Source organism: Leucoraja erinacea, chromosome 8 (assembly GCF_028641065.1).
Source record: "Leucoraja erinacea ecotype New England chromosome 8, Leri_hhj_1, whole genome shotgun sequence".
NCBI classification, from domain to species: domain Eukaryota; kingdom Metazoa; phylum Chordata; class Chondrichthyes; order Rajiformes; family Rajidae; genus Leucoraja; species Leucoraja erinaceus.
The window spans coordinates 75,301,428-75,329,024 of NC_073384.1; the positions used below are offsets into that span (position 1 = coordinate 75,301,428).

Sequence of the window (27,597 nt, forward strand, 5' to 3'; positions counted from 1 at the left end):
CATTATGGTTAAAGCTTTCACATGCAAGTTAACTTGCAAAAGGACTAATATCCTACTGGACAACTTTCATCCTTTTAAAACTTGCTGAATGAACATAGATTTAAAAATAAAACACAGCACAAATTTAGTTAAGTTTAGATTAGTTTGGAGATACAGCATGGAAACAGGCCCTTCGTTCCCCCGTGTCCGCTCCAACCAGTGATCCCCACACACCAACACTGCCCCACACACACGAGGGACATTTTTTACATTTAAACAAAGCCAATTAACCTACAAACGTGTTTGTCTTTGGAATGTTTTTTCTTGCCAAAAAAGGGTAATCAGGTCAACGTTTTTGGTGAACACGCCATGATATTTTATTTTGAAATGTTGCAAAGAAAGTCAGACTGCTCTAATTGGACAGAAACCAGTTTACCTGGAGCTCACTACCTGTTAAAAAGGTAACACTGGGTGTGGCCTATGCATATAATCTGGAGTACACCAGGAAGTCAATCAATTCCACGATGTTTACATCCTGAAGAAATGCTTCTCCTCACTTACATCTGATGGGAAATCGATTGAAGTTTCAATGATCGGCTGAGAACATGGACAATCCCACTGGATGCAAAGAAAAACTTAAGTAAGTCTTAATTCTTTGTCCTGGTAAAAACAAAAGAAGGATTTGATTGCATTTATTGTGATTTTCTCATCTTAATTGAGTTGTTATTCAGTTACTGAGTCCTATAGCATTATTTGTAACTTTCTTTTTAGATTAATATAGTGTTATAAAGTCATAGAACTGTACAACAAAGAACTAGGCCCTTTGGACCAATTAGTAGGTTGAAATGAAAGATTAGATTTTACAGAAAGGAAATGTCTCTTTGAATGTGTTTTATTTTCTGTTGATTTATTTCTGGGGTATGTGTGCTAATGGTATGGCAGGTATTTATTCCATTATTAATTGTTTGGTAAACTGCCTTCTTGGGTTTCTTCTTCTTGTCGAGTCCAGATTAGAAGTTAGGTGCTCAAGAAGAAACTGCAGATGCTGGAAGATTGAAGGTACACAAATTGCTGGAATAGCGGGTGCAGTGTCTATAAAGTCATAGAACGTTCGGGCCAAAAAAGACTGATGGGAGGGTGGGGGGGGGGGAGAAGGACCAATTAGTAGGTTGAAATGAAAGATTAGATTTTACAGAAAGGAAATGTCTCTTTGAATGTGTTTTATTTTCTGTTGATTTATTTCTGGGGTATGTGTGCTAATGGTATGGCAGGTATTTATTCCATTATTAATTGTTTTCAAGTCTTCTTGGGTTTCTTCTTCTTGTCGAGTCCACATCAAGATTAGAAGTTAGTCAGCCAGAGCTGACACACACTTCTGGGCATCTGAATACAATGGTGTCGGTCTTGAGCTTCTTGTGCTTCTTGTGCTTGGTGGTGGAGAGATTGGTGGAAAGGTGAACGCTCTTTCCTTGACCCCCTTCTTGGGCTGCTGCAGTACCTGTGATGAAATTATGGCCATAAAGCTGATGGCTAAATAATTCTAGTCTAGTGTGGTTGAAACGATGATGGGTTTTGACAAAGTCAGGGTGAAGTGAAGTTAAAATGCTGACTGAACTAGAAAATTATCTGCCAGGCTGAAGCAGAGTGTGGAGGTAATCAAGAGATTATCAAACTGGTGTAGACGGCAAGGATCTGAGATGGAACTACAACCATTCCTAGTTTTATGAATGACTTGGACGATGGGGCGGATGACATGTATCTACGCCTTCCGATAACACAAAGTCAAGCGAGATTGTGATCAATGTAGATCAAAACATCAAATTACAAATGCTAACATCATAGTTCAGTTTATTGTCACGTGTACCGAGGTACAGGGAAAAGCTTTTCTTGCGCCCTATCCAGTCAGCGGAAAGACAATACATGATTACAATCGAGCCACTTACAGTGTATAAATACATGATAAGGGAATAATGTGTAGTGCAAGGTAAACGCAGCAAAGTCCAACCAAGGATAGTCTGAGGATGACCAAGGAGGTAGATAGTAGTTCAGCACTGCTCTCTGGTTGTTGTAGGATGATTCAGTTGCCTCATAACAGGCAAACAAATATATTTCAGCCCCCCTTAAGAGAAATAAGGGTATCCATTTTATACCAAAAAATTCTGACACAGGCAGTGATGCAGCAGTAAATGGTGAAAAAGTCCTGAAACTATGGAGAGATTAACTAGAACCATCCTAGTTTTATGCACTTGGAGATCATGATGACACGTATCCACGCTTTCCGATAACACAAGTCAAGCGAGATTGTGTCAATATACATGTACAGTGCTAAACATCAAGTTTCAGTTTATTGCTCGTACCGAGGTCAGGCAAAGCATTTCAATTATCCAGCACGGAAAAATACATGAAACAATCGAAACTTACAGTGTAAAAATACAGAAGGGGAGGGGGGGGGCAAGGGTAGCATAGGTGCAACCAAGGATAGTCGGAGGATGACCAATATATAGATATATATACAGATGGAAGTCCGGGTGTTGGGCAGTGAAGTCAGTGCATGTGTGAATTTGAATTAAGAGTAGTTATAATTTTCGGAAAGCAACTATTTGATCTGAGTCTATTTGTTGTCTATCATCTAAACATTATGGATTTATGGATTGACGGAAAATAACCAAAACAGCTAACAAAATGCCAGTGGAAGACTGAATTAAAAGCTGTCACAGGTTTCCGTAGACAAAGGCCAGGCTAGACAACATCCCATGTACTGAGAGCATAAGGGCAGCATAATGATAGAAGCCTGATTAGGCCATTTGGCCCACCAAGTCTACTCCTCCATTCAATCATGGCTGATCTATCTCTCCCTCCTTACCCCGTTCTCCTAAAAAATATCAACTGACAGCCTCCCAGGCCTTCTATGGCAATGAATTCCACAGATTCATCACTCTCTGACTAAATAAATTCCCTCTCATCTCCTTCCTAAAGGAACGTCCTTTAATTCTGCGACTATGACCTCTGGTCCTAGACTCTCCCACGAGTGGAAACATCCTCTCCACATCCACTCTATCCAAGCCTTTGCACATTGATGATGAATCAGCCACTTTTGTCACTTTCTGACTCCCACTGAAGCTAAAACACTCATGGAACATGCAGGAGCAGAGCTTTGGCAGCTTCACTTGCAGAGATTTATTTTATCTTGGGCACCTTTGATCCAAATCAAGTTTCTTCAAGTGATAACCTGCTTGGAGAAAGTTATTAAGCCAGACACAGCACAGCATGTCACATCTATTCCTCAGCCATGATAGGGCGCACTTCATTAAGAGGATGAACACAGTACAATTTATTTCCCTCTCTTAAGCGCTACTTTATCTACTGTTCTGATTGTGATAATGATATATTAACAGCGTCAATAGCCCAGAGTTGGTCACTGGACCCATTTAGTCTCATGTACAATGATCTGCATTATCTTCCCCCATCTTTCATCATTTGACCTCTCCAGCCTGTCCCTTGTTCCCCTCATGTGCTTCTCTAGTGACCATTTAACTTCATCATCTTCATCACGTGGTGGTGAGTTCCATGTTATAACCTCTGGACAAGGCAGTTTAGTCTCTAGTCTCTCCCAGATTAATTAGTGACTTTCTTGTATCCATGTCTCCCAACACTGATGGAAAGATCTTTTATTTATCCATTAATTTGTCAATAAATAAAGAACTCTACAGGATATTCAATCGCTCATCTATTTTTTTTTAGGAGGAAAGACAGCTCTAACTTTCTTGATGGATGTAAAGCTTCAGTTTTGGCATCATTTCAGTCAATCATTCTACAATGTTTAAACTGACTTTAAATCTTATTTAGTTTGGTTTAGTTTCTTATTGTCATGTGTGCCGAGGTACAGTGAAAAGCTTTTGTTGTGTGTTATCCAGTCAGTGGAAAGTCAGTACATGATTACAATCGAGCCATTTACAGTGTACAGATAGATAGGAAGTAACGTTTGGTGCAAAGGAAAAGGCAGCAAAGACCAATCAAGGATAGTCCGAGGGTAACCAAAGAGTTGGACACTAGTGCAGCACTGCTCTCTGGTTGTGGTAGGATGATTCAGTTACCTGATAACAGCTGGGAAGAAACTGTCCCTGAATCAGGACGTGTGTGGTTTCACACTTCTATACCTTTCGCAATCTGGTATTAAGTGGTCTCGCTAAGTTCCTACAGCCTTCCCGATACAAAGTCTTTGTGCAGCGTACCAACTCATTGGTGGTCATGGTCCAAGTGCTGCAAAGCTTGTTAGAGATTGGTTCAGGATACGAATATCATTGCACTGTTCCCTATGCTTGTTGCATTGGGTGTTGGAGGAGGGGGGAGGGGGTGGAGTTGCTGACTCAGGATTCAGGGTCTAGTCAGCAATGAGGGGGAAGATTAGTGGCAGCTGTCTGGAGATGAGTGTCGTGGGGTGAAAGGGTGAGGGGTAAGAGGGAATAGGGCACTTGATTCAGGAGATAAGTGATTCAGGATCAGGGAGGTACAATGGGATGGAGTTTAGGGAGAGTAGTGCTGAACTACTATCTACCTCATTGATGACCCTTGATGGTACTCTGCTGGCTTTACCTTGAATTAAACGTTATTCCTTTACCATATATCTATACACTGTGAATGGCCTGATTGCAATCATGTATTGTCTTTCCGCTGACTGGATCGCACAACATAAGCTGTTTAAGAAGGGACTGCAGATGCTGGAAAATCGACGGTAGACAAAAGTGTTGGAGAAACTCAGCAGGTGCAGCAACATCTATGGAGCGAAGGAAATAGGCAACGTTTCGGGCCGAAACCCTTCTTCAGCCCGAAACATTGCCTATTTCCTTCGCTCCATAGATGCTCCTGCACCCGCTGAGTTTCTCCAGCACTTTTGTCTGCAGACAACATAAGCTTTTCACTGTAGCTCGGTACACATGACAGTAAACTGAATTAAAGGGAGGGACTTAAAGAGAAAAGTGACGAGAATTGTATGAATAGAAACCTAGCCTGAATTACTTTTGAAAACCTGATTGTCCCCAGATTGCCAGCATGAATTTATTTCCTTGTCAAGGATGAACGGCAGCCTTTACATGACGACTACAACTGACGCACATCCAGTGCAGAAAATGTGTTTGATCCACTTGATCCGAACACACAATTCCGACACTTTCTCCTATAATAATCTAGTTTCCATAACCCTCGAGGGCAGAGTATCCCATTGATTCAACACACTCTGTGAGAACAAAATTCCCCATTTTAATTGATGGTATTGTTCTCGTTTTCCTCACTTCTCACTTGCACGATACAGTTTATACAACGGAGCATTGAGTAAACCTTTTTACCAGAACGTTTTAAAACATAATTCACATGAAATCATTTGAAAATCCCACCCCTGTATGTCATGAATTTCATCAGGCCACAACCTACAAGAGCGTGCAAGCCATCTTTTCTGGGAATTATATGAGCAGTGACAAAGAATGATGGAACGGTGAATTTCATCAGGCCTCACTTACCTGTGGTAGAGCATCGCCACAAACTGAATGAAGATTAAAACGGCAAAGGTGGCTAGAAAGGCAAATGACACCGGTTGTATCTTGAGAAACGCATCCTCCACAACTGTCCCATTGTTTATGATTTTGGGGCTGACGATTCCATCAGTAATTAATTGTAGGAGAAATGTTCCTCCCAGCCAGAGCACATTAATCATCAAATACAAGAAGATAGCCTGGTGGAATTGGAATAGAGAAAAAAAATCGTTAATAAATATAATTTATTAGAAATTAATTGAAATGTATTCAAATTAATCATAGAGAAACAGATTAATTCAAAGCACCAAAGGGAATGGAAAACCAGTTCCTATCAGACAATTTTTGGGTGCATTAATTGATTTCTTGTTGTCCAATTTGTTCTGTAATTTCTAATAATGGATACACATTTGAAAAAGCATAGAGTTTAGTCATGATCTTTGTGAAATGCTTAAGGCTCTGCTCCTTCACAGACAGTGAGATGTTTTTCTTAGAACTTGTTCTCCTGCACCGCAAACATTAAAATATTTGGATACTTTGCAATAAAGGAAATCATTATTAATTTCAGTGTAAATGGTGAAAAAGTAGAAACTATGGAAGACTATAGACGTACATGCACTTAGATCATCGGAACATTATGGATTTACTGAAAATAACCAAAACAGCTAACAAAATGCCAGTGGAAGACTGAATTAAAAGCTGTCACAGGTTTCAGTAGACAAAGGCCAGGCTAGACAACATCCCATGTACTGAGAGCATAAGGGCAGCATAATGATAGAAGCCTAATTAGGCCATTTGGCCCACCAAGTCTACTCCTCCATTCAATCATGGCTGATCTATCTCTCCCTCCTTACCCCGTTCTGCTAAAAAATATCAACTGACAGCCTCCCAGGCCTTCTATGGCAATGAATTCCACAGATTCGCCACTCTCTGACTAAATAAATTCCTCCTCATCTCCTTCCTAAAGGAACGTCCTTTAATTCTGCGACTATGACCTCTGGTCCTAGACTCTCCCACTAGTGGAAACATCCTCTCCACATCCACTCTATCCAAGCCTTTGCACATTGATGATGAATCAGCCACTTTTGTCACTTTCTGACTCCCACTGAAGCTAAAACACTCATGGAACATGCAGGAGCAGAGCTTTGGCAGCTTCACTTGCAGAAGATTTATTTTATCTTGGGCACCTTTGATCCAAATCAAGTTTCTTCAAGTGATAACCTGCTTGGAGAAAGTTATTAAGCCAGACACAGCACAGCATGTCACATCTATTCCTCAGCCATGATAGGGCGCACTTCATTAAGAGGATGAACACAGTACAATTTATTTCCCTCTCTTAAGCGCTACTTTATCTACTGTTCTGATTGTGATAATGATATATTAACAGCGTCAATAGCCCAGAGTTGGTCACTGGACCCATTTAGTCTCATGTACAATGATCTGCATTATCTTCCCCCATCTTTCATCATTTGACCTCTCCAGCCTGTCCCTTGTTCCCCTCATGTGTTTCTCTAGTGACCATTTAACTTCATCTTCATCACGTGGTGGTGAGTTCCATGTTATAACCTCTGGACACTGCAGTTTAGTCTCTAGTCTCTCCCAGATTAATTAGTGACTTTCTTGTATCCAGGTCTCCCAACACTGATGGAAAGATCCTTTATTTATCCATTAATTTGTCAATAAATAAAGAACTCTACAGGATATTCAATCGCTCATCTATTTTTTTAAGGAGGAAAGACAGCTCTAAATTTCTTGATGGATGTAAAGCTTCAGTTTTGGCATCATGTCAGTCAATCATTCTACAATGTTTAAACTGACTTTAAATCTTATTTAATTTGGTTTAGTTTCTTATTGTCATGTGTGCCGAGGTACAGTGAAAAGCTTTTGTTGTGTGTTATCCAGTCAGTGGAAAGTCAGTACATGATTACAATCGAGCCATTTACAGTGTACAGATAGATAGGAAGTAACGTTTGGTGCAAAGGAAAAGGCAGCAAAGACCAATCAAGCATAGTCCGAGGGTCACCAAAGAGTTGGACACTAGTGCAGTACTGCTCTCTGGTTGTGGTAGGATGATTCAGATGCCTGATAACAGCTGGCATGAAACTGTCCCTGAATCAGGACGTGTGCGGTTTCACACTTCTATACCTTTCGCAATCTGGTATTAAGTGGTCTCCCTAAGTTCCTACAGCCTTCCCGATACAAAGTCTTTGTGCAGCGTACCAACTCATTGGTGGTCATGGTCCAAGTGCTGCAAAGCTTGTTAGAGATTGGTTCAGGACACGAATATCATTGCACTGTTCCCTATGCTTGTTGCATTGGGTGTTGGAGGAGAGGGGAGGGGGTGGAGTTGCTGACTCAGGATTCAGGGTCTAGTCAGCAATGAGGGGGAAGATTAGTGGTGGCTGTCTGGAGATGAGTGTCGTGGGGTGAAAGGGTGAGGGGCAAGAGGGAATAGGGCACTTGATTCAGGAGATAAGTGATTCAGGATCAGGGAGGTACAATGGGATGGAGTTTAGGGAGAGTAGTGCTGAACTACTATCTACCTCATTGGTGACCCTTGATGGCACTCTGCTGGCTTTACCTTGAATTAAACGTTATTCCTAAACCATATATCTATACACTGTGAATGGCCTGATTGCAATCATGTATTGTCTTTCCGCTGACTGGATCGCACAACATAAGCTGTTTAAGAAGGAAAATTGACGGTAGGAACGATGCTGGAAAATCGACGGTAGACAAAAGTGCTGGAGAAACTCAGCGGGTGCAACAGTATCTATGGAGCGAAGGAAATAGGCAACGTTTCGGGCCGAAACCCTTCTTCAGCCCGAAACATTGCCTATTTCCTTCGCTCCATAGATGCTGCTGCACCCGCTGAGTTTCTCCAGCACTTTTGTCTGCAGACAACATAAGCTTTTCACTGTAACTCGGTACACATGACAGTAAACTGAATTAAAGGGAGGGACTTAAAGAGAAAAGTGACGAGAATTGTATGAATAGAAACCTAGCCTGAATTACATTTGAAAACCTGATTGTCCCCAGATTGCCAGCATGAATTTATTTCCTTGTCAAGGATGAACGGCAGCCTTTACATGACGACTACAACTGACGCACATCCAGTGCAGAAAATGTGTTTGACCCAATTGATCGGAACACACAATTCCGACACTTTCCCCTATAATAATTTAGTTTCCATAACCCTCGAGGGCAGAGTATCCCATTGATTCAACACACTCTGTGAGAACAAAATTCCCCATTTTAAATGATGGTATTGTTCTCGTTTTCCTCACTTCTCACTTGCACGATACAGTTTATACAACGGAGCATTGAGTAAACCTTTTTACCAGAACGTTTTAAAACATAATTCACATGAAATCATTTGAAAATCCCACCCCTGTATGTCATGAACTTCATCAGGCCACAACCTTCAAGAGCGTGCAAGCCATCTTTTCTGGGAATGATATGAGCAGTGACAAAGAATGATGGAACGGTGAATTTCCTCAGGCATCACTTACCTGTGGTAGAGCATCGCCACAAACTGAATGAAGATTAAAACGGCAAAGGTGGCTAGAAAGGCAAATGACACCGGTTGTATCTTGAGAAAATCGCCCTCCACAACTGTGCCATTGTTTATGATTTTGGGGCTGACGACTCCATCAGTAATTAATTGTAGGAGAAATGTTCCTCCCAACCAGAGCACATTAATCATCAAATACAAGAAGATAGCCTGGTGGAATTGGAATAGAGAAAAAAATCGTTAATAAATATAATTTATTAGAAATTTATTGAAATTTATTAAAATTAATCATAGAGAAACAGATTAATTCAAAGCACCAAAGGGAATGGAAAACCAGTTCCTATCAGGCAATTTTTGGGTGGATTAATTGATTTCTTGTCCAATTTGTTCTGCAATTTCTAATTATGGATACACCTTTGAAAAAGCATAGAGTTTAGTCATGATCTTTGTGAAATGCTTAAGGCTCTGCTCCTTCACAGACAGTGAGATGTTTTTCTTAGAACTTGTTCTCCTGCACCGCAAACATTAAAATATTTTGATACTTTGCAATAAAGGAAATCATTATTAATTTCAGTGTGCACGAAGATTAAACAGCATGCAAAGATGTTAGCAATATTTTAAAAAAATGAAAAGAGCAAAACCATGTTATTCCCTTATCATGTATCTATACACGGTGAATAGCCCAATTGTAATCATGTATTGTCTTTCTGCTGACTGGTTAGCACGGAACAAAAGCTTTTCACTGTACCTCGGTACACATGACAATAAACTAAGCTAGACACATTTTAAAATGTAAAATGCCAAATTTCCTCAGTGAAAACTCTTGCATGTTTCAAAGCCTATTAAAAATGTGAGAGTAACACAGCTTCCACATAAATTTACACCTCTATGTTCAACTTATTCAGATATTCAAGGGGTGGGTTGTGTTCAGTCCGTGAATGTTAGATTCAAGTAAATTTTCTCCGAGATTTTCAGTTTTTCTCCGGCACTCCAAAGACGTACAGGTATGTAGGTAAATCGGCTTGGTATAACTGTAAATTGTCCCTGGTGTGTGTAGGATAGAGTTAATGTGTGGGGATCGCTGGTCGGTGCGGACTTGTTGGGCCGAAGGGCCTGTTTCTGCGCAGTATCTCCTAAAGAAACTTGCAGCTCATCTTGCTTCTGGGCATGTTGCTGTCTTCCAAACACAATATCAAGTTCTCCAACTTCTGGGTGGAAAGAAAGCTGGAAGAGAGGAGGGGCAGGATGAAACCTGGAATGTTATGTGTTGAATCATGTGGGGAGGGCATTTTAATAGGCAGGTGGTTGAACAAAGGCCAGAGCTGAAACGACAGACGATGAGAGACAAAGGAATTGAAGAGTTGCGTATTTAGTATTATTATTAGGCCTCGCTAAAATAATAAATGTCACTGCTGTTCAAAACAACCACCTCCCTCTTGGACAGCATCCAAGATGCTATCTGTTGCAACAATTATGTTGAAGGCAACATGCCAGAAAATCAGACCCATTTATGATTGGAAATCTGATTAGATGAGTAAATGGCCGTGCGATCAGAATAACTTTTTTAAAATAATTTGAAAATAGACTTTATTCAGGTAATAAATGTATACAATACATGAACCGTGCAAAAAAATGTGTCCAACATTTTCGGAGGCTATACAAATGATTCAATTCAGTCTACATACATTGCTCAAATTTCACAAATGTATCCCCCACCCTTGCCACTCATGTGGCCCACTGGCATGGGATCTCTTCCCTTATTTTGAGGTGCATCTCCACTACACCCTGCCGCCCATGTCCAGCAGTGGAAGGAACCTAGACTGTGGTCCTCCCCCACCGAGCCTTGGTGTTGCGTGCACCGAGCTTCAGTGCGTCCCTCAGCACGTAGTCCCGCAGTCTGCAGCGGGCCAGTCGGTAACATTCCCCGACGGACATCTCGCTCTGCTGGGTGGTGAACAGCGCTCTGGGCAGGCCAAAGAGCGTCGTTCACCGAGATGATGACCTTCCAGTAATAACTGCTGATGTACTGAAACTGAAAGGAATGAAAGTCAGGTGGAATTAACTGTACTCTGCCACGACCAACTCTGAGGGGACCCGGCTCTAGGAGAGGCTGAGCTGAGCCGAGCGGCCAATCTGCAGAGTGTTGCAGGCAGCTTGGAAATAACCTAAGGAGACCACGCAGAAAAAACAATCCCGGGATATCACAGAACTACAACGCCCACAAAATGCACGTGACTTTATAATACATCTCAAACATGGTTCTGTTGATAATAAGGGCTTTGAGTGACACCAGATATGCAGGCACATGAATATGAAGGGAATGGAGGGCTATGGATCACAAGCATGGTTTAACTTGGCATCATAGAAACATAGAAAATAGGTGCAGGAGTAGGCCATTTGGCCCTTCGAGCCAGCACTGCCATTCAATATGATCATGGCTGATCATCCAAAATCAGTACCCTGTTCCTGCTTTCACCTCATATCCCTCGATTCTGTTAGACCTAAGAGCTAAATCTAACTCTCTGTATTTAATTATCATGTTCGGCACAGACATTGTGGTCCAAAAGGGCTTGTGCCTGTACTGTATTGTTCTACGTTCGATGTTTAGATGCAATGAAAGGCATTATTCTTTCCATAATATGAAATATATACGCAATGATTCATTGTATTAATGAAGCCTTCATCTCTGTAAATCCATTAGGAACTCTGAAAGCAAATTAAAATTTTCCAAAACACAAACCCATACACTGATAGAAACATAGAAACATAGAAATTAGGTGCAGGAGTAGGCCATTCGGCCCTTCGAGCCTGCACCGCCATTCAATATGATCATGGCTGATCATCCAGCTCAGTATCCTGTACCTGCCTTCTCTCCATACCCTCTGATCCCTTTAGCCACAAGGGCCACATCTAACTCCCTTTTAAATATAGCCAATGAACTGGCCTCAACTACTCTCTGTGGATCCTGTGATCTTGGAATGCAACTAAGTTCCATTCGATTTGCAATATTCTAAGACTTGATCTAAAGGACATTCCTTTAGAAAGGAGATGAGGAAGAATTTTGTCAGTCAAAGGGTAGTGAATCTGTGGAATTCTTTGCCACAGAAGGCTGCGGAGGATATTTTAAAGACGTAGATAGATAGATTCTTGATTAGTACGGGTGTCGGGGGTTATGGGCAGAAGGCAGGAGAATGGGGTTAGGAGGGAGGGAGAGATCAGCCATGATTGAATGGTGGAACAGACTTTATGGGCCAAATGGCCTAATTCTGCTCCTATCACTTATGACCTTATAACACCACAGAATATGTGGTGCTTCCTCCATCATCCACTGAGCCCGGTCACCAACCAGAACGACCAGATTAGACTTTGTACTTCACGCCCCAACCTCAATACCCATGTCCTTCTGACTCCTGCACCCCCCGCTCACACAATAATCTGAATCCTCAGTAGCTACTTGTATTAGATGTACTGAAATTGAAAGACCACCAGAGGTGTCGGGGAGATGGCAGCCCTGTTGGCAGTCTGTTTGTCTTTTCACTCTTTTTGTTATTTTTTAGTTTGTTAAAAGTTTTTGTTTTAATGTTCTTTGGTTTATTTTATGTGGGGGGAGGGGGGAGATCGTGGAAACTTTTTGTCGGGTTCCTGCCATCCCGGAGATGTGATCAATTTTCGGATCACATTCTCCGGGCTCTGGGGCCTACCATCGATGGAGCTGGAGGCCTCCTCGGAATGTCGTGAGCCCCACCGCAGGGCGCGAACTTAACACCGGAGCGGATCCCTTGCCTGGGATCGCTCCCACCGCGATCACCGCGGACTTTAACATCAGTCTCGGGAGAGGCCAAGTTCGAAGTTTCGACCAGCTCCGACGCGAGGTTCGATTGCCCGGCACGGGGGAGCTGACATCCCCCCGATGCAGGAGCAGATCACATCGACGCGGAGGGCTGTAATGCCGCCGGCTATGGGAGTCAAGATCATCCCGTCAATGGGGGCTCGAGGACAATAGGAAGAACTAAGGGAAGGACTTGAACTTTATTTCGCCTTCCATCACAGTGAGGAATGTGTAGGAGTCACTGTGGTGGATGTTCTTGTTAAAGGGCTCTGGTGAGACCACATCTGGAGTATTATGTACAGTTTTGGTCTCCTAATTTGAGGAAGGACATCCTTGTGATTGAGGCAGTGCAGCGTAGATTCACGAGATTGATCCCTGGGATGGTGGGACTGTCATATGAGGAAAGATTGAAAAGACTAGGCTTGTATTCACTGGAGTTTAGAAGGCTTATAGAAACATATAAAATTATAAAAGGACTGGACAAGCAAGATGCAGGAAAAATGTTCCCAATGTTGGGCGTTTCCAGAACCAGGGGCCACAGTCTTAGAATAAAGGGGAGGTCATATAAGACTGAGGTGAGAAAAAACGTTTTCACCCAGAGAGTTGTGAATTTATGGAATTCCCTGCCACAGAGGGCAGTGGAGGCCAAATCACTGGGTGGATTTAAGAGAGAGTTAGATAGAGCTCTAGGGGCTAGTGGAGTCAAGGGATATGGGGAGAAGGCAGGCACGGGTTATTGATACGGGACGATCGAAGTGGTGCTGGCTCGAAGGGCCGAATGGCCTCCTCCTGCACTTATTTTCTATGTTTCTATGTTTCTATAAAATGTGTTTTTGAGTGTTCTGTTACTTTTAATTGTATGACTGACCTGACCAATGAAATTCCTCGTATGTTGCAAAACATATTGGGCGAATAAAGTGTGATCCTGATTCTGATTCTGAAATACAACCATTAAAAGAAGAAATTTGTTTTTAAGCAGTTCTACTTGGGATTCATTTAAGCTCCATAAAGTCCGGGATGAAGAGGAAAGTCAAACGACGTTGATGGGAGTAGTGAAGTTCCTTTGCTGGTTGATCATTGGAATCCTCGTTCTGGGTCTTGCCTTCCTCAGCAGGGTAAGTTGGCTGCTCTTTGATGTGTTGCTCTTGTGTTATTTTTCAAATAGAGCTTACTATCTACGAAGAAAAGTTGAGTTTAGTTTAGAGAAATAGCGTGGAAATAGGCCCTTTGGCCCACGGAATGTGCACCGACCAGCAATCCCCGCACATTAACACTATCCTGCACATACTAAGGACAATGTTTTCTATTCATACCAAGCTAATGGATTTGGTGTAGAATGAGTGTGAATGTGCATTTGATGGTTGGCATGGACTTGTGGACTGATGGACATGTTTCTGTGCTGAATCACCGAAATGGGCCGGATCACAAACGATGACAAGATGCAGTACAGGAGGAGATAGGGACTCAATAGCACAAGGTCAAGACAACAAACGTCCCCTCAATGTGAGGAAACCAAAAAGCCCAGGTCTGTACCATGATGTTGAAGTGGAGATGATCGATAGCGTTGAGTTCCTACATGTAACTCAATGGTCCAACCACATTGATGCCTCTACTCTCTCAAAAGGCTAAGGAAATTTGGCATGTTTCTTACATGTCTTACCAATTTCAACAGATGCACAGAGAAAAGCATTATATTTGGATGCATCGCTGCACTGTATGGCAACTACTCTGCCCAAGATTGCAAGAAATTACAGAGAACACATTAAAAACACCCCTCACCTAATTTTCTTCAGGTGCTACCGGGGCCGCAAATAGGCCTCGCAACGACAGCCGAGAACCCCTCCCCCGGACATTAAAAAACCCATTTAACTAGACAAAAAATAAAAAAAAGACAGACAGGCTGTAGGGGCCGCTGCAACGGGTGAGTCGCGCCGCCAAACGTCCCCTCAATCCTCACACAAATGAAAAAGGCTAAGGAAATTTGGCATGTTTCTTACATGTCTTACCAATTTCAACAGATGCACAGAGAAAAGCATTATATTTGGATGCATCGCTGCACTGTATGGCAACTACTCTGCCCAAGATTGCAAGAAATTACAGAGAACACAACCCAGTCCATCACACAAATGAACCATTGACTCAATCTATATTTCACATTGCTTCATGAAACCAGCCAACATAATTAAGAACCACTCACACTCCAATCATTCCCTCTTTTCTACCCTCTCCTGTCGGGTTAAAACTACAAAAGTTTGAAACCAGGTAATACCTACTTCTTCCCTGCTGTTATCACAGTAATGAACAGACCCCTAACGAACTAAGGATGAATTACTGATCTTCCAATCTATCTCATTGCACTTTTCTTTACATGCGCTTTTTCTGGAGCTCTTTTTTCCACCACCTGTTATACTCGAGTATGGTACGATTTGCCTGGATAGCTCGCAAACCATCATTTTCAACCACATCTTGATGCATATGGCAAAAATGAACCAATACCAATATTCAATATACATCCAATATGCCAACACTAATTCCAATATTCAATGGCTTTTTGTGATGAAGATGAAGGAGATAGGGCCCAGACAGCACCCATGGATTTCCTGCAGTGATGAGGTTTATTTATATTCTTAGTGATAAGGGCTTTGATTAATATAGTTATGTTGCATTTAATGCAGGTCTACTAACAAATGCACTGTTGCGTTATCTCTAGGCTTCTCTTTTGCTGCTAATTTCGGCCACAGGCGATGGTTCTGTCCAGTTTGTCAACAAGCCCTTCAGTCACCTAATCCTTGGCTGCGTTTTGATCATTCCCAGCATCTTGACCGCCGCAAAATGCCTGTGGAAACACTCACTCCGTCCCGTACCAATGCTCTCCGCAAGCAGCCTGATAACGGTAAGCAAACGCAGGGATTCTGGATGTATTGGGCAACCTGTGGCAAGTTTCTGAAAAGAGGGGAAGGTGAGAGGAGCTGGTTAAGGCATGGCAAAGCACGAGACTGGAAGGAGATATTGGGACCAGGGGAAAATGAAGGGGATGAAGTCGGTGGAGGGGCTATTGAGGCCCAGGGGTTGTTGAATATTGCAAGCCACAACACTTTAAGGACAGAGAAGAAGTTGTTATTCTCTAAAGTGAAATATAAGTACACACTTCTGTAGAGATATTTGTGTTGTGGGAAGTTTGGGTAAAATTAGTCAGCTCAAAACATCAGGGAGGATTTCACTGACCTTTGTTTAATAGTTGAGAGGACCTGGTTGAATGTTTCAACACAACACTGAAGTATTGGGCAGAATCACCCACACAGATCTCTGGAGAGGGTCTTGACATGAAGATCTTCGGATTGAGTGCACAAGCTCCACACCAAGCCAAACCAAACCAAGGACATGAACAGGCTACAAGCACATGTGTTTATCTGGGTAGTCCAAGTGAGCTACTGATCATTATGATTCACTTCATCGGACGTCTAACTTTTCTTCTCTTGCTTTTCTTTCAGGTGTGCCTGCTGGAAGCAGTTGCATCCTTTGGAACGGCATCGCTGGTTGTCATCTACCTTCCCCAATATGACATCCTCACAATGGTGTTCATTTCCAACAGTATTTGTCTCATCCCATCCATACTACAAGTGATCTCTCTAAACATCAGCCATCGCTTCAAAGTTGCAGCCCCTCTGGCCGGGCTTCTCCTTCTCTTGGGCGGCTATAGTCTCTTTCTCTTTGTCCAGATGTTTTATCTGAAGAGACACGATGGGATGTCCTTGGGCCTTGTCATTTTATTCTCAGTTTTAACTTCCCTAACCTGGTGGGAGAACTTCATCTCCAACTGGAAGCATCCAGTATTTAGACGTCTGAGATCTGACGTGGATAAATGCAGGAACGTGATGAGCCTGTGCATAAGTGTAGTGAGAACTCTTGTTACTGCCTGTGTTGTGGGAGCTTTGATTCCTCTTCGGGGGCTGGAGTGGTCAACTATCACTGACGTTGCATCCCATGAACTCAGAATAATCCTGGGCCTTCTGGGGGTGCAGGCAGGGGCATCGGTCTTGTGTTCCTGGTTTGGGGGCGTTGCATGTAAGATCCACGCAGTGAAGCGAAGCTTTGGTCTCCCTTTGATCCTCAATACTCCCGTGGTGCTGGCTGCTTTCCTGGCAGTGTTTAGTGTTCATTACAATGAGTTTCTGCAGGCAAACAACGGTTTGAATCTCTCAGATTTCTGTGCCAGTTCCATTGGTGTTGCAGATAATACACCTCGTGTGGAGGTCCTGTATTCAGAAATCATTCGCAGCATCTGCAACCAGGGAGATATAGTCAATGTGCTCAGTGTGAGTTTAGTGGGAGCTGCTGGGGTATGCTGGTGGGTTGGACTCATCCTCACAACAATCTACGTGTGGACCCAGAACGTCAACAGAATACAGCGGACGTCAGAGATCTTTGTTCGGAGAATGTACGAAGCTGCCTTCTTGGAACAATCCATGCTGCTGAACACAAGGCTTCACATCATTCCACAGTGCACAGAGAAGAGCGATCCAAGGTACTGATACCGTGGTCTACTTCAAGAATGCTGTGGATCCTAAATTGCCATATTTTTTGTTCTTTTTATTCAAATGTTTAACCAAAACATACTTGAGATAAATTGAACAACACTGGTCTGTGAATTTGGTGGCCCACCAGTATGATGGGTAAAAGTCAAAATCCCCTGTGTCTGTTTCATTGCGAGATTATTTTATTTTGCAGGAAAAGTAGAAGAGAAAATCTGTCGATTTACGTGTGTGCTACCTTGTGGCATGAAACAGAGGAAGAAATGCTACGTTTAATATCTTCAGTGTTCAGGTACGTGTTGAGGTATCTGTTTTATCTAACGTGTTTATGAATTAATGCTTTATTGTCACATGTGATAAGTCACAGTGACATTTTTTGCTTGCATACCAAGATATGCAAATAGTCACCACGTAAAGGGCGCAGACAAAGTTGTAAAGTTTCCATGCCAGGTGCTGCTTTGTTCTCCACCCCCCCCTCCCCCTCCCTCAGGCCAGGTCAACCTTTGTTCGTTCCTTATATTTTGTACAGTACATAAATGGAAATTAAATGATCAGGATGTTGTTGAATCCAATTGCTGCATTTAAACGCTGCAGACTTAGTTCACACAGTCAGGCTTTGGACAGCTACTCTGTTCCCATTTCACAGTTGTTGCTTCTCTCAAGGGGCTGACGGTTTGTGACTCCATTTCTTTCCCCACCCACAGGCTGGACAGATTCAGGGAAAAGCGCTGGAAGACTTCGGATAAAAGTGATGACAGCTTTGGCTTTGAAGTCCACGTCATGTTTGACGACGCCTTCAAGAATGTTACAGACAGGGAGGCGGGCACCAAGAAGAGAGTTATCAATGAATATGTTGAGTCGCTTATCAGTGCCATCGATGAAACTTACAGGTATGGAAACAATGCTTCTCTTCTGCTTCTGATAACCAAGAGCTTGGAGAAATCTTACACTTTAAAAACAGAATGCAATGAGTTGCAAATGAATGCAATGTAATGGTGTCAGGGGTTATGGGGAGGAAGGCAGGAGAATGGGGTTAGGAGGGCAAGATAGATCAGCCATGATTGAATGGCAGAGTAGACATGATGGGCCAAATGGGAGCAGGAGATATACCATTTACCCTTGTGATTAACAAACTCTCTATGTTTTAGAATATTTCAGACATATACTTCCAGCGACTCCTTGTGTGAAGATGAAAGTTGTGCTTCAGAAAAGAAAGTGATGTCCACTCCCTATGGAGGACGACTTTGCTACACCTTACCTTGTGGAAATAATCTACACATCCACCTGAAAGACACGCAGTTTGTCCAAAACCGGAAAAGATGGTCACAGGTTAGATGCAAAACTTTGCTTTGCTGTCATGAAACAATCAGACATTTATCTCGAAGATAGACATCAAATGCTGGAGTAACTTAGTGGGACAGGCAGCATCTCTGGAGAGAAGGAATGGGTGACGTTTCAGGTCGAGACCCTTCTTCAGACCCAAAACGCCACCTATTCCTTGTCTCCAGAGACGCTGCCTGCCCCACTGAGTTATGAGCTTGTACCATTTAGGCGATTTTGTAGGCAACTACAGGTGACTAGTTTGTCACCACATGTTCGCCAGTGGTCGCCGTGAGTCGTCTCCTCAGTCACGCAAAAAGCCATGGCATCTTTCTGGTCGCCGCTAAATTATCAGCAAGTTGAAAAATTTTCGACGCCAATGGGTTTGACGCCAATCAGCGTAGCCTGAGTACTCCTGACGTGGGCGCTGTCATAGGTTGTCGCCAGGATGACGTAGCTTGTAGCCAGTTTTTCGGAGACCTGCTATGACTATGACAGTCGCCGGCAGTTGCCTAAAAAATCAGCATGTGGGAGAGGCCCATTACTCCAGCATTTTGTGTCTATCTTTGGTGTAAACCAGCATCCACAGTTCCATCGTGCACGCTCCTTGGCAGTTATTTCTGTGTCCTGGGATCTGAGCACTTATTTTGATAACATCTGGATAGTGTCCTCGAAGGGAAACTCGGGAAACATTTTGAAAACATAGAAATTAGTCTGGAGCGCCGAAGGTTTCGAGGGGGCACCGCCATGATAGAATGGCTTTCAAATCAGTATGAGCAGGGCCTAGACAGAGTGATCCCCTGGACAAGCTTTTCCCTCTGAGAATATAGGGAAGATTCAACTACAAGAGGACAGAGAGTTCAGAATTAAGGGAAAAAAGTTCTTCTCATCTCCGTTTTAAAGGGAACTTCTTTACGCAGAGAGTGACCCCTTGTCCTGTGTGGAACATGAGCTTCTTCCTGCAAGTAGTGGCGGCAAGGTAAGTTTCTATTGGTATCTTCAAATTTAGAAATAAATTGGATATCCAGTCTATGGATAAGAAGTCCTGACATCCCAGGGTTCAGTGGTGACGAGTCTGCACTCCCTCTATGGCAAAAAAATTTGTTCGGCAGATGGACCAAAACTGTAGGGCCGAGAGGTGGCCTGTTTGTACAACTGCAGTAATCCCTGCTCCTATACTCAAATATGGTTGCAATGAAAGCTAACATACCATCCGGGAATATTTTTGAAAAGTGCTTGCATTCCTTTTAAGGAACAGACCTCAAACCCAATCGGAGGATTAGGTCGGCCCTATAACCAGCAATAAATTAGCCAACATGTCAACTCCAAACTTCACCTAGGGCCACGATTGTGGGATTTAAACAGTAGAGAGTTTCTATCTGACAGCAAAAACTCTCCAGATTTGAGACTGCCAGAGTCTGTGTCATCAGCAATAAATTGAGGTGTTTAATTCTGGACAGCCTAGTCACTCCTTTGAAATATATTCTGAGGGATAGGTGGAAGATAATATGCCTCAATGTTATCTTCTAATACTCAATCTGGTGAAATCTGACGAAATGCAATCGCACATCATATTCTTTGTTTAAGTTGTAGTTGATAGTTTTGAAATCTCCTGATTACGTAAAAACAATTCACTCCCACCCCACCACCTTTTGTTCATGTTAAATGCAACCTTATCTCACAAACCTTTCATGTAACAGCAATCATAGTGACAGATCTTTCAGCTTCAATCGGTCCTTATCCCAAACCTTTAACCAGCACGTTTTCTGTGTAGGTGATGTGCATGTACTATCTGCTGGGCTGGAGACTGTACAGGAAGCATTTTGTCTGCCAACAGCTGCACCCAGAGGATGTAACTAAAATCCATGCAAGGCTGGAGGTGAGTAGGATGTGAATACTGGTGGAGAAACACATGAGGCCGAACTCCGCGTGGAGCAAAACTCAACTCTCTTCTACTTCACAGACTGAGAAAAAGAACACGTACATTCTGACTCTGGATGGAGACACAGAATTCCAGCCATCTGCCGTGACTCTACTGATCGACAGACTGAGGAGATACCCTGGAGTTGGAGCAGCTTGTGGACGGATACACCCAACGGGGTTTGGTAAGAGGCGCCATTAACACGACCACAGATTGCATGGGGCCTCACACCTTACCAGTGGGAAAGTCTAGGACCAGAGGTCATAGCCTTAGAATTAAAGGACGTTCCTTAGGAAGGAGATGAGGAGGAATTTCTTAAATCAGAGGGTGGTGAATCTCTGGAATTCGTTGCCACAGAAGGCTGTGGAGGCCAAGTCAATGGAGATTCTTGATTAGTACGGGTGGCTGGGGTTATGGGGAGAAGGCAGGAGAATGGGGTTGGGAGGGAGAGATAGATCAGCCATGATTGAATGGAAATTGGATGAAAATGTTGTTAAAGATATCCATGGTCTTGACCTCCATAGCCGCCTGTGTGAATGCCCTCGCACAGGCAAACACCACTTGGTATTGCTTCTCCCGCTGTAGCAAGGGAAAGACTCTTTGGTTCACTCATCCTTTCCACCCGAACCACCCCTTGCCCAGGTACCTTCCTCTGCAACCCCAGGAGAAGTAACACTTGTCACTACAACTCCTCTGACACCGGTCCAGAGTCCCCAGCAGCCCTTCCAGTTGACTAAACTCCACCTCACTCCCAATGTTGCCAGATGGTGGCACAGCAGTAGAGTTGCTGCCTTACAGCGAATGCAGCGCCAGAGACCCAGGTTCGATCCCGACTATGGACACTGCCTGTATAGGGTTTGTACGTTCGTCCCGTGACCGCGTGGGTTTTCTCTGAGATCTTCGGTTTCCTCCCACACCCCAAAGACGTACAGATTGAGGGTTAATTGACTTGGTAAATGTAAAAATAATCCCGAGTGGATGTAGCACCGTGTTAATGTGCGGGGATCGCTGGGCCACGCGGACCCGGTGGGCCGAAAGGCCTGTTTCCGCACTGTATCTCTAACAGAAACTGAACCAGTAGATAAACTGCTCTGTGCTGCTCTAGTCAGAACCATCTGGATCACAAATGATTTAATAGTCTAACGGATATTCATTCGCACACATCATGGTCAGGGGGAGGGGGAGGGGGGGTACTCAGGGGGACGGCGTTCCCCTACTTTTCAGTTTCCAGCTCGGGTTTAATGAGTACTGCAGAAAGATTGGGGTCGTTTATCACTTGATTAAACTGAGACGAAAACGATTTGTTAACTGCCACTGTTAGCACTTGTTAACAGCCAGTAGTTAACACATAGTTATACAATGTGTCACCAGTACATCGATCAGCATTCCTCAGTCAATATAATTGTGTTTTGACCAAGTATTGATGACGCCGTGTTCCTTTGAAAAAAATTTCACGGGAGAATTTCTTAAAACGTACTGTCATTAAGGGCTTCGGACCGCGAGCATGGGCTTCTTCCTGGTGTGCAGGTATAGTCATTCACCCTCATTATTTTAAGAAGGAACTGCAAATTCTGGAACAATCGAAGGTAGACAAAAATGCTGGAGAATCTCAGCAGGTGAGGCAGCATCTCACCCACTGAGTTCCACCAGCATTTGTGTCCACCCACGTTATTTAGTAATTTGTACCTGTCATTTAGGGATGTTATATGAATTTTTTTTAAAGTTTATGCGTGTTGTTTTCTCTCTCCCCTTCACGGTTAGTTCTTCTGTTTACCTTTATTTGCTTCAGTTTTATTTAGTATTATTTATCACATTGTGGTTGTAGCTTTTGAACGATTTAAACGTTTCAGATTTTTTAAATTCTAGAAAGCATTCATGGTACCTCTGAGCATTCCCAACATTATCCGTTCTCATATCGGATTTAACAACCTGTCATATTTTGCAATTTTATCCCTGATTTAGGGTGGAAGATAAAGCAAATTCCATCTTATGTATTCAACATTAGAGGACTATATTACCAACTTGAGAATACCATAAACAAGACAAAGTGAACATAAGCTCTTTTAACGATGGAAGGGGAAGTCCGCTGGTATAATTGTATGGCTGCATGGTAACTCATTTCACTGTACCTTAATGGTGCATGTGACAAATACATTTGAACCTTGAATCTTGAACCTTGATAATTATAGGTGGGCAGGAAGGAACTGCAGATGCTGGTTTACACCGAAGATAGACACAAAATGCAGGAGTAACTCAGCATCTCTGGAGAGAAGGAATGGGTGATGCTTTGGGGCAAGACTCTTCTTCAAACTGAGTTAGGGGAGAGGGGGAAGCAGAGATAAGGAAGTGTAAGGCATGTATCTGGAGCTTCTCAGAGCACTGGAATCTGAAATCCAGTGAGGACAATTTTAAAATGAAAGACCTTTGAGCAATAGGTTAATGAATCAACACACACACTCCATCCTATCTATGTGGTTACTGCTATTTTTAAATACTTTTTTCTGCATCCTAGGTCCAATGGTGTGGTACCAGAAGTTTGAATATGCCGTCAGCCACTGGCTCCAGAAGACAGCTGAACATGTGCTGGGCAGTGTGCTGTGCAGTCCAGGTTGTTTCAGCTTGTTCAGAGCCACAGCCCTAATGGATGAAAATGTTGTGAAAAAGTTTGCCATGAAGCCCACAAATGCAATGGAGCATCTACAGTTTGATCAAGGTAAATGTGTGTCGGTCGCCCACAGTCAGTGGATGCTGTACAACCATCAGTTTGAGGGTAGACACAAAATGCTGGAGTAACTCAGCGGGACAGGCAGCATCTCTGGATAGAAGGAATGTGTGACTTTTCGGGTCGAGATGTGTCTGAAGAAGGGTCTCGACCCGAAACATCACCAACTCCTTCTATCCAGAGATGCTGCCTGTCCCGCTGAGTTACTGCACCATTTTGTGTCTATCTTTGGTGTAAACCGGCATCTGCAGTTCAATCCTATACATGAGGTTGAGGGCACAAGGGAGATGACTTCAAATGTTGGAAATTGAAGACTTTAGTCAGGCAAAGTCTTCTGCTTTGTTCTTTTAAAGTATTGGTGATGCACAACTGAGGGACACTTAATTTCAGAGTATAATTACAAATACTTATCAAACTCTGGCAATATTGTTCTAAGGCGGGGATGAATCTTTCAATGGCCATTCCTACTCTGAAGGTGGAAATTAAACTGTATGATGGGTCTTCACTCTTCATCGCAACATTAAGGGCCTGTCCCACTTTCACGACTTAATTTGCGACCTTTTTTACTCGTGGACATTTTTCATCAAGCTAGAAAAAACACCCCGACGTACTTGATGCCATGAGTACCTACGACCAGCATCACAACCTCCTACAACCTACCTACGACCTCCTACAACCTCGTGACGACCATGCTGCCAGTATGAGTCAAGGGCAAACTCGGCAGAGGTCGTGAATTAGGTGGTGAAAGTGGGACAGGCCCTTTATAGATTGATGACTTTAATGGAAGGTGAAACATGCAAAAACATAGATCATTAAATTGAAATGTTGCAAAGGGTGGCGTTGCCTGTTTGAACATTGACCTTTGCTGGATAATAGGTGCACAAGCCAGGCTTCACTGAGTGAGACTATTATTGATGATGCTCAGAACAACTCTGCACCTACAATTCAGAATAATTCCTAGCGGTTACTGTTCGCTGTCCAAAATGTAAGTGTCCCATCCCCAAACGTGGCTTATCCATTCCCTTCACAGACGCTGACTGACCCAATGAGTTACTCCAGCAATTTGTTTTACTGTGCAGAAAAATAATATTGACTCTGAACTGCATCATCAGTTGACTGTATGTCGTGCTGTTACTGGCGAGCGGAGCACCCAGGATAATTCCTTGTATGTGTACATACTGGCCATTAACCTATTCTTTCATTCATTCATCACTTCTCTAATTTATAACAAAAACTGTCATCTGGCATTTTTTAACTACCGTTCACAACAGGACTCGTAAATTTTGATACCCTTCCATTTGATTACAAATCTTTCTTTTAGTTCTTTCCATTTCCCCGCCCCATCCTCTCCATTTTATAATTGTTTCCATTTCTATTTTTTGGTCGTGATGGACTTAAACAAGAGTCTCATCGTTCCCTCCGCATATATTGCCTGATCTGTATTTGCAGCACACTCTGTTTACTTATTGAATAGAGTTATGGTTTAGTTTCAGTGCTGGTCTCAGAGTAGAGCTACTTAATGCCTCGTTGGCCTGTGTTTCGACCTGCCAATGCCGAGAGCTCACTAATTATAAAGTGACACATTACAGGTGAAGACCGCTGGCTTTCCCTCCTGCTGCTGCAGCAAGGCTGGAGAATCGAATACTGTGCAGGATCCGACTCCTACACCAATGCCCCTCGGGATTTCAAGGAATTCTTCAACCAACGGCGACGTTGGGATCCATCAAAAATAGCCAATGCCATTGAGTTGTTGGGTAATGGATTTGAAGCTTCAAGGAAAAACCCATCCATTTCAAAACCATTTCTCCTCTACCAGATCTTATACTTGATGGCAACGCTAGTGGGGCCATCTACCGTCTGTTTTCTGATTGCAGGTAAAACACCAGCCACATAAACACTATCATTGCACATAATTTTTTGTTCAGTACAATGACGTGTGTTTTAATGGACTTCTGAATAAACCAACCAAATTGTTTTTGTTTCATTTGCAGCTGCTCTGTCGTTCTTCACTGGGTGGAATTACAACTGGTGCCTGATAGTTTCAGTAATCCCTCCAATAATTCATCTCATTATCTGCTTCCTGGCAACACCCGACACTCAGATCACAGTGACAGCTGCCTTTACTGTCCTTTATACCTTGGCGATGATTGGTGGAGTTTGTACTGCTTTTAGTGAGTATTTCTTTTGGACTATATGTGTGCACATGGTTTTCATTTTCATGATGTTCATCAGACGGCAGATAAGCAACTTAACACTTATAGGCGAGAGGGGAGGTGGAAATGGAGGGAGAAGTTAACACAGAAGAATTTTACATAGTTTAGTTTAGAGATACAGCACGGAAACAGGCCCTTTGTCCCACCGAGTCCGACCAGCGATCCCCGCACATTAACACTATCATACACACACTGGAGACAATTTTACTTCTATAACCAAGCCAATTAATCTCAAAACTTGCACGCCTTTGGAGTGTGGGAGGATATCAAAGACGTCGGAGAAAACCCACGCAGGTCATGGGGAGAATGTACAAACTCCGTATAGACAACACCTGTAGTCAGGATTGAACCCGGGTCTCTGGCACTGTAAGGCAGTAGTTGTACCTCTGCGCCACCGTCCCGCCCTTAGCTTTTGCCTTTAGTCCGCAGCTTCACCTGCATTCCAAGATGTGGCTTATCTCATTGCAATTTTTCGGCAACTGCTGGCATCATTGACTGATGTATCAGGTCACCGAAAAAGTCACGGCATGATGCTGCGTGACGCGGTGTGACACGGCGTAATGACATATTGACACGTGGTGTTTCCTCTAGTGTCGCAACATTTTTTTGTCGCCGCTGGATTTTGAAATGTTTAAAATCAATGACGCCGGCAGTCGTCGAAAAAAATCCCCAAGTGGGAGACGCCCTTTAGTAAATACTTTACCAATGATGGTGATGCCATATATCTACACATTTATACTCAATTTGCATGTGTGGAGCTGAAGATATTCAGAATGGGTCAGCGATGGAACTGAGCACATACTGTTAACCCCAATAAAGCACTGGTAGCAGGAGGAATTGTTTCATAGCATTGTATAGGATAGTTTGTTCATAATGTCATAAGCGATAGGAGCAGAATTAGGCCATTCGGCCCATCAGGTCTACTCCGCCATTCAATCATGGCCGATCTTCCTCTCCTAACCCCATTCTCCTGCCTTATCCTCATAACCCGAGACACCCGTACTGATCAAAAATCTATCTATCTCTGCCTTAAAAATATCCATTGACTTGGCCTTCACTGCTTTCTGTGGCAAGAATGTTACCAATACTTCTCACCCAAAGGTAAAATTGCCTAATGATCCATAGGTGAATCTGTAGAGAGTATTACTGGAAAACTGCCTGATGCATTATTATTTCAAATTCTCAGTCATTCGATAAAATTATCGCTTTCCGCAGAAGCCGATTGTATTTTATTAGAAGAGTGTAAATAACGTACATAAAATAAGTGTGTTGTGTTGGGCTAGAGTAAAGATTACATCTCATAAAGGGCTGGTCCCTAAAGTAAAGGGATGTAGAGGCATCTAATGTGGTGAACAAATGGTTTCTTTATTCAGGCATTGTAGGTTATGTATACAAGCACGTTTGGTACTCTAACACAAACGTAATTGTCACTGCTACAAGGCACGTCTGTCGACTCGAGCTCTCGAGCTCGATTTCTGCTGATGTGGCGGGACACTCATGTGAAGAGAGAGGTTCATTATATATACACTAGGGCACACCCCTATACCTCGTGACAACTCTTTCCTGCCATTACCCAGTCACCTGACCTTACCCCCAGACCGCCGAGTGTTCACACCTAACCACCAGGTGGCACCACAGGGTGTTGTATTGTGAACATACAGTCATTTGTCATAACACCATCTCTTTTATTTTTTAGGCGTAATAATCTTTGAAGGAACAATCATATCACCAATTGGTATTTTCATTACTGCCCTTGTACTCCTTTACTTCATCACTGCGCTGTTGCACCCAACTGAAATGCCTCTAGTTCTGTATGGACTGCTCTATCTCCTTTGCATTCCCACTGCCTCCATGCTGCAACCAATTTACTCCCTGGCAAACCTGCACGTCACATCTTGGGGAACGAGAGAGACCAGGGCAAAGGAGCAAAATGGAAGCGCACCCAAGGATCGCCACCTGAAATACAAAATAGGTCGCTGGTACCTTGAATGGGTAATTCATGGTCGGAAAGCTCAGCATCCCACTAAAGAGACGCTTGAAAG

General features: G+C 43.1%; 1 protein-coding gene across 1 annotated transcript; it reads left to right on the plus strand.

Annotated features, from left to right (window-relative positions):
* LOC129699860 (chitin synthase chs-2-like) lies at positions 1 to 27,597 on the plus strand. The gene is made up of 12 exons (XM_055639998.1): positions 1 to 619; positions 13,824 to 13,962; positions 15,558 to 15,740; positions 16,339 to 17,372; positions 17,576 to 17,671; positions 18,084 to 18,269; positions 18,528 to 18,708; positions 20,474 to 20,578; positions 20,663 to 20,804; positions 23,133 to 23,333; positions 24,932 to 25,216; positions 25,334 to 27,597. Exons 1-12 carry the CDS (start codon positions 585 to 587, stop codon positions 25,636 to 25,638), a joined length of 2,892 nt encoding a protein of 963 aa, XP_055495973.1. The 5' UTR covers positions 1 to 584; the 3' UTR covers positions 25,639 to 27,597.

What these genes read in the sequence shown, in the direction of transcription:
- LOC129699860 (XM_055639998.1), top strand. Translation starts at nt 585, where the DNA reads ATGGACAATCCCACTGGATGCAAAGAAAAACTTAA. An exon ending in ACAGAGAAGAGCGATCCAAG is followed by an intron (nt 17,373 to 17,575) that starts GTACTGATACCG and finishes TTTATTTTGCAG; the next exon opens with GAAAAGTAGAAGAGAAAATC. An exon ending in TTAATATCTTCAGTGTTCAG is followed by an intron (nt 17,672 to 18,083) that starts GTACGTGTTGAG and finishes CCCCACCCACAG; the next exon opens with GCTGGACAGATTCAGGGAAA.